The sequence below is a fragment of the Lepisosteus platostomus genome, chromosome 13 (genome assembly GCF_059453375.1).
Source record: "Lepisosteus platostomus isolate fLepPlt1 chromosome 13, fLepPlt1.hap1, whole genome shotgun sequence".
Classification (NCBI taxonomy): domain Eukaryota; kingdom Metazoa; phylum Chordata; class Actinopteri; order Semionotiformes; family Lepisosteidae; genus Lepisosteus; species Lepisosteus platostomus.
The window spans coordinates 28617926-28629648 of NC_142623.1; the positions used below are offsets into that span (position 1 = coordinate 28617926).

At 40.2% G+C, this 11723-nt stretch overlaps 1 protein-coding gene across 4 annotated transcripts in view; it reads right to left on the reverse strand.

The window, feature by feature from the left end:
- LOC148650317 (rho GTPase-activating protein 26-like) overlaps positions 1 to 11723 on the reverse strand; it is an 84778-nt gene extending 73055 nt beyond the window's left edge. For all 4 annotated transcript variants that reach the window (XR_015926079.1, XR_015926078.1, XM_088603995.1 and 1 more), the window contains exon 1: positions 11082 to 11723. Coding sequence is in view for 2 of the 4 variants with exons in the window: in XM_088603995.1 (XP_088460121.1) it covers positions 11082 to 11235 (154 nt within the window). In the remaining 2 variants the exon portion in view is untranslated. The remainder of the gene's footprint in view (positions 1 to 11081) is intronic.

Consider the following 11723-nt stretch of genomic DNA (forward strand, 5'->3'; position numbering starts at 1 on the left):
AGCCAAGAACACGCATCTATTTTTAAATTAAAATATCCCACAGAATGCAAACAGGGAAACAGGCATTGTGCTCCAACAGGATGAGGCGAGGAAATTAAGACACTGACTTCTAAGGAGACTGTGTCCTTCAGTGTTTTCTGCAGCAGAACTCCCCTGAAATCCTCCTTCAGGAAAGAATCTGCCACGTTAGCATGGAGAAAATAACATTTTTGGAATTGATTAGCTAATGTTGGAATCATATTATGCATTGACTGCCCAATCTCATGTGTCTGGAAGAGACCCAACACAAAACCACAGGCTTTGCTACTCCAAACCAGGTAATAACTTAAACTACTGAATGCACGCAGGCAAAAGAAAAGCTTCAAGACTTCAACACTACCAAGAAATATCACAAATAGACATGTGCTTATTGCTAAAAAAAGTTAATTTGTCACCAACACTACCTCCTAAACCAAAAAGTATTTGTGACCTTCCTCATAGTTGCGCAGACACGTATAAGGATGTATAACAGAGCTTTGCAGGGCCTAAAATAAGAGCCTGATGTCTGTGAAAGCACATATTTGGCACACATCTCACACTGCAAAAAAATTTTTTCAACTGTGATGAAATGCATAAGTTCTCTTTTTAAAATACAGAAGGCTCTTTTTGAAAAGCATCCTGACAGACAAAAAATTGAGATTTTGCAGTATAAAATGTAGACGTGCAAAAACTCTCGCAACATTTACTTACCGTGTTAAAAAGTTAAAAAAAAAGCTAAAAATATAAACGGCAACATTGTGCAAGCTAACCCCACTTCCTTCTCCTACTCACGTGGTCATGCAACACACAAGACAAGTGTTGAAATTTTAATGAAGCCATGCGTAGTTTCAATAGAAGCAACTAAAAAGAACAAACAGACTTTTAAGCTGTATTATGCTTTTCATATACTGCACTGTCAAAGTTTCAAGCAAAGGTAGGCTTTAACTTTTTTTCCTGTTCAAGTAAATAATGGGTTCGTGTGAACAGCTTGTGTATTTACCATGCTTTTGCTATACAAGCTCTGGAATAAAAGAAAAACATCAAATAAATCATGCAGTTTTGGTGGAATACGCAAGACATTCAAATCTGTCTGTAATAATTCATCAATAAAAATTGTCTGTCCTAATGGAGTTAACCCTTTACAATTTCTTGCATTAGGAATTGTCTTTTCGCATACCCCAGCTTGCTCTCCATGAGACACAGACAGGGAGAGAGCCTGGGGTCAGAGCACAGGGTCTGCCATTGTACGGCGCCCCTGGAGCAGTTGGGGTTAAGGGCCTTGCTCAGGGGCCCAGTAATACAGCCAACAGCATCTACCTCATTCTGAATGGAGCTGGGTCTTGCACAACTGGCATCCGCTGCACAACGTGCGCAGGACAGCGTTTTAAAGATAGTCTTTAAAGAATGGCTCTGAGGTCAAAACATATTACATTTCTGATCCCTTGAAGGTGAAAATGTCTGTAGGGGCATTGGCCCACATTTTTCTGTGTGTGGTTTCTGCGGTGCAGCGACAAGGAGGAAATCCCCTCCTTCTATCTTTGTTCCCCTTTTCAAAAGCTCGGTGAAGCGTCTTGCGTCTTGTGCCCGAAGGGTCAGGCGAGTGGAGTGAATAGCCAGGGGTTACGTTTGTCCAGCACCTCCCACTCTCCCTTCTTCACTTACAGTACATTAACAAGATTAGCCTTGGCTGACCCTTTTATGTCAAGTCACTACTGTTGTACATTCCAATGTTCCTCCACCCCCCCCCCCCCTTCATCACCATGAAAAAAATGCCGGTGTCCACCTCAGAATGCAAACAGCGTCATTACACTCTTCTGTACATTCTGTAACTATTGACAGACAATATCAAGCACCATCCTGTAATGCTTTTCTTCCAGCTAACAATCGTACCTGACACAACTCTCTCTTTCATAAACCAGAAAAAGCCACAGTGGATATTAAATCCTTCGTCATTAATTTCATAATTCCACAGATTCTACATGTCTATATCCCCGAGAATAGAAGGACAAAGGACTGCCCACATGCCCTTCTTTATATCCACAGATTATATCAATCACTATAACTGTTGCATGAAATACCCCGGTATGATGGAGACACAGGGGTCAAACAGCACAGTCTTCACGGTGCCCTGCTGACCCCCGAGACAGTGGGTGTTGTGTAAACATGAAAAGCACCACGCCTGCATCTCCTGCCTGTTGACAAAGCAAAAAGGCCCATATTCACAATGCACCAGTCCCCCAGGATCACTTGGCGTTTATTTAGCAAAAACACTGTATGCGTTATTCAAAACATTCTCCTGTCAGAAGCTCACATTTCTCTGCTTCACTTGCTTAATTTATTGCAATAATATTTACTGTGGCTGACATGATTTAAGAATGATTTAAATGCGTATTGGGGAATTTAATTTTACACTGCACGGAAACTTAGTGCTCCCCTTGGAGATCCACTCAAGCAGAGATAACGGTACTAAACACTAGATCCATTGCCATTCTGTTTTTTTTCCTCTACATTCAAAGGGTGACAGTAAATCTCATCATGGTTAAACAGTTCTTGCTTTTGCATGTTATTGCCGACCATCATGTTAAACGGCACCCACCTAATCTCCCGTTCCCTCCTCTTAAAACATATTCAATTTACTGACAAAATTTGCTTGAAAATGTATTGAACACAATGTGAAGTTAAACAATGAAGAGCCAACTTCAAACTATAAGAACACTGCACATCACTAACATGTTCAAATCTGAACTCTCCAGAGAGGCCATAACTGTAAAAGGCAATAGGACTCAGACCACAAATGGACAATCCTAGTCCTGACGGGATGGTGTGTCTGTACAATTTCTAGGTCTCTTCAAAGTAGCAGCACCTGAGGAGCTGGGAGCAATTCTCTCTACTATCTACCAACTCTATCTCTATCCACCAACTGATGCCTGAAGGCAGACATAACAAAATGAGGAACTCTTTTGTCCCAAGATTCAATCACACTGCTCAATAAATAAATTCAGAATAAAGAGTATTGGTTTATGAGCAAGTGCAGTTCGTGATTATGTGCAAAAATGAAGGGGTATTGTGCAATTATAGGGGCTTAGGATGATTGTGGGGAGTTAAACTTACAGTTTCTGTTAATCTATGTGGGTTCCTGTAGGAGTGGCGCATAATCACTGTGTATGGGTTGATGTCTTTTATGTAATGTTACATTTATTTTTAATTAATATTTCGATGTGGTGATTGTATGGTTTTTGTTGTAAGTCTCTGTGTGTGTAAAACATAGCTGTTTGGATGCAAAACAAATTCCTCAGAAATCTGACAATAAGGTGTTACTGTATTTTAATAATGATACGATTAAAGTATTTAACAATTGGATTGAAAACCTGCAAAAAGATGAGATCTCCACAACTAGGACTGCCCAAATCTGTCCAGATCCTCCTAATTTTGTCATCTTTTGACATTCTAAACCACAATTCTCAGTGCTGATGCCTAGGTGTGCGCTAGATGTTTAGCAGCAGAACAGTACATTACAGTGCAGCCACCAGAAGAAAACTAAAGCATTCACAAATAACTTTCATTACCTAAATCTGAACATAGTGCTGGGAAACGTTAAACATTCAACCCTGCTGCAAAGACCTTTTAGGTTTTAGATAGTTTAGGTAAACTAGTAAATTGCCCCTTTACTCGTATTTAAAAATGATGTACTCGCGCCGTGAAGACATTGTACTAAAGAGCTGCTGTCAGATTTTAAAGATGCCTCATCAGATTGAACGATTTTACTGCACTGAATCTTATGGCAATTAAGCAATGGCCTGAGGCATTAATACGATGACTCATCATACCTTACATTTCACAAGATCCAGAAACTCTAATGGTGTGAAATGCCAACATTATGCAAGGGAGTTACCCGTAAAACGCATCGTCAAGTACGTTTTAACAAAAAATTGGAATTGCAAATTATTTTCGTTAGACCCCCTCGATTTGGAACAGCCAAATTGCGTTTTCCACTACTTGGATCTCAGTTTCTACACAGGACAGAATTGGGCACTCTTCCAGCCTGCCCAACTTTGAGCTGCTCCTCTATTAACTGGATCGTACCAGAGACCAACAGCACCACATATCTACAAGCAAGCGGGAGGCTGAGAACAGAGAGAGGCAGGGCAGCGTAATCCCAACCAGCCCCTCGATTAGTCGATCAGTGACATCATCAAGCTTCTCATCCATCCTTTACTAAAAAGATGCTTTCATTCTGGAAGGAAAGGGGAACAACAGGCCATGACTGTGGACCCCCCCAATATAGACGGGAATGCAGTTCACATCTCGGAATCCATGTGCACAGACAATATAGACCCATCATTCATCCTCATCAACACGGCTTTGGAATGTGGGAGGAAACCAAAGCACCAGGAGGAAACCTACGCAAATGCAGAGATGGAAATTTCACACGGCAGGCACCAAAATCCAGAAGTGAATCACCATGCCACTGTGCCACCTGTTTTTCTCCCTTTTATTGAATTGAAATAAATGGATAATTTAGACAACATTAATGTGAACATCCTAGTAATGGGGCAGCACAATTAATATAACAATACATGGCCATTTTAATACATTGGAGAACAGCTTCCAGGTGGCACAGTGGTTATCATTGCTGCCTCATAGCGCTGGGGCACTGGGTTCAATGCCATCGTTGGAGCACTGGGGTGCCATCAGAGTGGAATTTGTATGTTCTCCCCATGTTTGGGTGGGTTTCCTCTGATGCATATTGGTAGGTTAATTGACTTCGGGGAAATTTGGCTCTAGCTGTGAGTGTTTGTGATGGACTGGCAGCTTGTCCAGGGTGTACCCTGCCTTGCTCCCCTTATTTGCTGGGGCAGGCTCTGGCTCCCTACATGGGATAAAAAGTTTAGAAAATGGATGGATGGAGAAAACAGTTTTATAAGCTTCCATCATTTCCTTTCCGGTGGCCTGTAAAGGGAATGCATTTTACATAAGTACTTCTATCCCAGCCCAGTTAGCAGGAGTTATATCTGTGCTACACTAAGTAATTGGTCTAAATACAAGTGAGAAGCCATTCAGCAGTTGTCCCAATAGGGCCTGCAGTACCAGGTAGAGGTACCATGGCAGAGCCATGTTACTAATACCAACAGCCAAGGAGCTGCTGAAAGGGGCTAGAAGCTGGTGCTCCAGCCGACATAGATGCCATAGGTGCCATAGGACTTGTAGTAGTTGTAACTTCTACAGACACCCTGGACCAGAAACATCTCACTGTTAGGTTACACTTAAGATAAGGCCTGCAACAAAGAACTTTGTAAAAATACAACAATTATGCTTTTTATTCACATTGACATCTAAATGCAAGAATGTATACATACATTGGGCGGTGCGGTGGCTCTGTGACGAAGGATCTGCGCATGTGGCTGGAAGGCTGTCAGTTCAAATCCCACGGCCGGCAAAGGAATCCTGCTCTGTTTGGCCCCTGAGCAAGACTCTTAACCCCAACTGCTCCAGGGGTGCCTTATAAATGGCTGACCCTGCGCTCTGACCCCAAGCTTCTCACCCTGTCTGCGTGTCTCATGGAGAGCAAGTTGGGGTATGTGAAAAGACCAATTCCTAATACAAGAAACTGTATCTGGCTAATAAAGTGATCTTATCTTATTCAGAAAGTAGATGAGAATTTCTTTAGCTTTTTTTGCAGTAGGTAGGTAAAACTGCTGTTCTATGATGAAAAATGGGGCCCCCGAGTGGTCTAAACAGTAAAAACACTTATCTGCAATGCATTGGTGGTGTGGTGGCTCTGTGGCTAAGGACCTGCGCCTGTGGCTGGAAGGTTGTTGGTTCGTATCCTGTGGCTGGCAGAGGAACCCTATTCTGTTAGGCCCCTGAGCAAGGCCCTTAACCCCAACTGCTCCAGGGGCACCATATAAAGGGCTGACCCTGCACTCGGACCCCAAGCTTCTCTCCCTGTCTTTTGTCTCTCATGGAGAACAAATTGGGGTATGTGAAAAGACCAATTCCTAATACAAGAAATATGGCCAATGGAGCGATCTGATCTGTGAGCTCTATGATACAAACGTCACCTGCCTGAGCTTGTTACATGGAACTAGCTGACTGTGACCCATATTTTACAAGTGAGGGCACATGTTCAGCACAGCTGTCAGGAAAGGGTTAGGCTCTCTCCCCATTCAAGGAACTGCAACTCCTGTGACTTGCTGGGTACACACAGGCCTGCAGTGACATCACAGAGAAATGCACCCCTCCCCCCAACAGAACCCTGCTCTCCTGCTAGACTCTTGCTGTTTTTTTTAAAAAGTCAGGTAGGCATGTGACAAGAACATGTGTGTGCATCCCAATAAGCTCATTGCTGCCAGAAAAACTAGTCTTAGGGTGTATAAAATAGCAGCTCCAAATAAAAAAAAATGAAAGAATTTCAGCTGAATGACTACTTTAAAAACATTCAGTGAGGTTTGCAAATCATGCTGCTTCTGCTCAAAAAAGCAATAGCTGAGGATTATTACAGGGTGTACAATTCCACATGGCTCTGGCCTGAAACAAAAACACAGGTCCTGCTGCAGATTCGAGAAAACGTTCTTCTCTCTCAACTTCGGAGAAATCCCTTGCTCATCATTGGCATCATAAATGTAAAATAAGTCATGCTGGCAGCTTCAAATAGACATTGCAGGTGTGCCACTCTGACAAAGGACATCAGAGAGATTGCTACAGGTGCCACAACTGGGTGTCCCATATCTTCTCAGCCTCTGGTAGGTACTACATAATAGCAAATACCACAATGATTAAAGCCCACAAACTGCTGCTGACCTGACGAGCTCCATCAATACAACAAAAACTGTACAGTACAAGAAAAACAGATTTATACAATAATGTGGTTAGAACTTAAGGAGGTTACTTCCCATACCATACACATTTCAGTTGTGCTAACTAACGTGTGCTTGTGAAACCTATTACAAATAAATGCCAGTCCTTTGGGTGGGAAACCTACATTGCGCTTTTTCTTCCCATTTCTTAAGGGAAGAAAACTATTGCAAAGATTAAGAAGTCTCATTTGTAGATCTCATTTTGTAGAGACAACAAAGCCACTTTAACAGACATTGAGTCATATGTAATTTGAAACAGTTCTAAGCATAAAGGTTTTAGGGGCTTTCTTTTAGAAAACCACTCCAAATTTATGCAACTACCAGAATGAGGTACTCATTTCATAAAATATGAAAGTACCATAAAAACCTTACTTCACCTAATGAAAGAGAAAGTAAACAACCACAATTCTCATCTACATTACAAAATCTGAAATCTTTGTTAATGTTTGCAGTCATGGAAACAACATTCTATATTTTATTGAAAAATGAAAGAAACATAATTGAAATAAGATTCTTCTGACAAAAGCACTAGAAGAAACAACTGTATTACAGATTCAAGAAGAAAATGTTTTGGAGACTAAGCGTACTTGACTTGATATTTGTCATATAATTATTTTATCTGTAGATTCACAGCATAACTGTATTATCAAATTAACGTTATTTTTAATCAAATCAGAATGTAGCATGAGGTTACATAAATTATTATAATAAATGTTGGAACCAGACTTAATACAGGGGAACTTCCATGAGAATTCTTTAAGAAACTTTTTAGTTTCAGTTATTAGTTAAAGCACTCCTGCTCTAGCACAGGTGTAAAAATGAAGACTTCTACATGAACCTTCATAGGAATTTATGTAAATAATGCAACCATAGAAAACCCATAACACAAGTGCAGGTAGAAGTGTCTACATTTACCATCAGTATAAACTAGGCTATAATAAATTTAGACCTTGAGCTTAATGTTTGAAACTGTGCTATTGATCACCTGGGCTCCCAACACAATGGTTACTGTTAAACGGTAAAGGATGATATTTATAATAATAATAATAATAATAATAATAATAATAATAATAATAACGTATATTTATATAGCGCTTTTCTGGACAGTACACTCAAAGCGCTTTACAGGTAATGGGGACTCCCCTCCACCACCACCAATGTGCAGCATCCACCTGGATGATACACAGCAGCCATAGTGTGCCAGAATGCTCACCACACATCAGCTATCAGTGAGGAGGAGAGCAGAGTAATGTAGCCAATTCATAGATTATTAGGAGGCCATGATAGGTAAGGGCCAATGGGAAATTTGGCCAGGACGCCAGGGTTACACCCCTACTCTTTTTGAGAAACACCCTGGGATTTTTTATGACCACAGAGAGTCAGGACCTTGGTTTTAAGTCTCATCTGAAGGACGGTCCCACCTGTTTACAGTATAGTGTCCCCATCGCTATACTGGGCCATTAGGACCCACATGGACGGCAGGGTATAAACCATTTAAACCTGGTATAATCCTATAACAAAGCAAAATGTTTTAAGTTGGGTAAAGTTAAATCATGGCTCTAAAAACAAAGCATTGCACAAGTATTTACACCAAAAAATGAAGATGCTAAGATCCATCATCTAGCCCACCACTATATATTAAGAACCATCTCCTTTCTGAGTTTGTAACTCACAGCTTAGACCAAGCCCAAAAAGTATGGTGCAGAATCACACAGATAAAAAAAGAATGAAATCAAAAGTATCCAATATCTACCTGATGCTTCCCATTGAAAAGAGGGAGGGACACACTGCCATTGAACAGGTGTTTCAGGAAGGATATTTCCATAGGCTTTTTCAGGAAACACAAATTATTTAATTCTGGTTAATTATTTCTCACCAGAAGCTTTAAACAGGACTTTGTATTCCCTGCTTGGCAAAGCTAACTCTGCAATGAAGGAAGGAATGAGGATTCGGAGAACCATTTGAGCACTGCAAATGAGCCTTGCACTGCAGTAAGGCTTCTTAAAATTGAGAAAGTTAGCAATGACAAGACCTTTCCATTTCATTAAACCGTGTCTCCTTCAATTGACCCATGATTGTCTGCCATGTACAACCTCTTCCTGCAAATCTGAATTAATCTGAATTTGTATGCCCCTAAGATTTTACCTTAACATAATTAACTTAATAAACTTATGGCTTGTACTTCCATTGATGTTTTTATCAAGACCCAGAAGTACTTTGCATATAGGAAGGGACTTCATACACCAGTGAAGGGCAGTGACCGTCTAACAGATAAGTGACAGCAGCCACACTGTACATTTCAGGTGGTTAAGTGAGGAATTGCTTCACCACTTAGTTAAGTGAGGTCAGGCTTTGCAAGCCCCTAGTGGAATTCACCAGGACTCGGCTTAACACCACTACTGCTACAGACAATTCCATGGGATCTTTAATGATCATATAGTTAGAACATCTCATCTATACACTGTACCACCTGTACAAGACCTTTCCATTTCATTAAACCGTGTCTCCTTCAATTGATCCATGATTGTCTGCCATGTACAACCTCTTCCTGCAAATCTGAATTAAGCCAGCTGGCAAATTGAACATTTTAAAGATAACACCATCAGACTGAAAATAAGTATAGTATTATGGCAACTTTAACCTGTTGTTCGGTAGTGTATAATAAAGAATTGTATTTTTGTACTACATATCAACATTTGTTCATCTTGTCCAGATCTGCATCAGTTATCATTCCTCCTCTTTAGAAACACTGCATACTAATTCCAATACCAAAATGAACACCTATCGTGCACATGTTGTAAAACTGTAAACCATAATTACAGTACCATAATTATTGTCATTTAAACTTTGAAGTAAAAAGGTGGGCTTTTCTTCTTTTGTTCTAATGAGAGGCTCAAAATGCATTTACTAAACATTGATCCTGAAGGCAAGCTGCATGCTGTACAGAGGTAAAGAAAGAAAAGGTGACTTCTCAGAAGTCAGAAGAATTCTTTTGTAAAAACTACTGGCATGTTAAAGCTTCCTGATTTTTTCAAGTTTGATAGCACTGATAGTGTCACAAAGACTTACCTCATGGCACCCATAGGAAAATACATTAAAATGTTCAAAAACCTTTTAATTACAGTGACGGTCTTGAATTTCTTCTTTATCCTTTAAAAGGACTGTGGGTCTTTGCGTTCATGAAGTGTATTAAATACTAATCAAACAATATAATCACGTTTACACAAATGGAAAAAAAGGCTTCCCATAACCACACATTCTGCTTTACATATGGAACAACCACTCATACAGTATAGGAAAATCAGTTGCTTTAGCGTCACAGAGCTTCGTGCATTTAAAATCAGATTGTACCCCTACTACAGGTATATAACTTCAAGCACCTTTCATAATTCACTTTCCTAAAGGGTGTCGTATAAAACTTCTAAATAGCCTGATTTCAAGTTTAGTGGTTTCATTGAACACCACTAAAGTTTTGTACTTTGACCAAAAAATGGTTTTAAAACTGTACTTCTGATATGTGCAAGGAATGCAACTGTAAATGAATACTACACACACATCAAATACGACATAGTACAGTACTGTATGTAAGTCTACACCTGTCGGCAGGGATGGGATAACTTCAAGCACTATCACTTTCAACATATCCGTCTATATGAACGTCAGAAGGAACAAGATTTCCTAAAAATAAACAAGGAACTAAAGATTCTTTATTACTTACATTTTTAAGTTTCCGCTTAATGGAACAACTTGATAAACAAAGAGGCTGCACTAGCTCCTGACAGTGTATTGACAATCTAACATTGGGCTATGAAGCTTGTGTCTGGAGATGCACAAATCTCAGACTTTACAGATTCCTTTCTTCTACAGTACACCAAGCATTATACTTCGGGACAAAATGACGCACAGTGATTAAAGCAAATGAAAATACAAGCATGCTCAACCACTTCTTGCATATTTCGCTTGCATATTTTCCCCGATTTTAGACTTTCAAACTGCAGATGCGTATCGGAAATTGACTAAAGTTATAAAGTTATTTTACAGTACATATTAACTGAAAGAAATGCAAGTACCGCCACTGCACAAGCAAAATGGCATTAGTTAGAAATGTGCGGCGATCTACAGCCAACACGCACGGGACCTAGAAATCACGACACGGTACAGACAGCTGTAGATTGATGTGTTGTAGAAGTAAATTTCATCTCTTACTTTTCAGTGCTTGAATAAGCGCTTTCCCGTCTTTGATCAGCTCCTTGATGAACTTGTTAGTCTTCTCCAGTTCCAGCTCATGAGATTTCAATCTCTCTCGAAATTGTGGACTATCTAAATGACAGTCACTAAACTCCAAAGCGGGCAGTCCCATGTTTCTTCCGAAGCAACAGCACGAACAATGCGAGTACGAAGAAATCTTGGACTGATGGAGCGAAATCCAAGCACCGGAGCAATCAAAAAGCAAAACGATAAACGTCCACCAAGTTCTTGGAGGGAACTGCTATCCTATACTGCTATCCAATGCCCATGTAGTTTTAATTTAAAACTAAAACCCATAAAATAAATTAAAATAAAAAAATAATTTAGGACATTTCTTTCATTAAAACGAAGTAATGCAAGCGCGATAACTGTCAAGGATCCACAGATCCAGCAAACTACTGGGCATTTCCAATGACAAAGTCATGCTTTCAAGAAATGTCCCGCGGTAGTTGCGGAATCTTCTCCGGGTTTTTAACAGCAGCCCACCAGCGCTGTTACAGTGTCCGCACCAACCTACCCTGAAACATTTAATCTAATGATGGACGAACATTGCAGCCAATCGCGTAGACATATTCGGAACAGTTAGCACAAGCTTGTTGC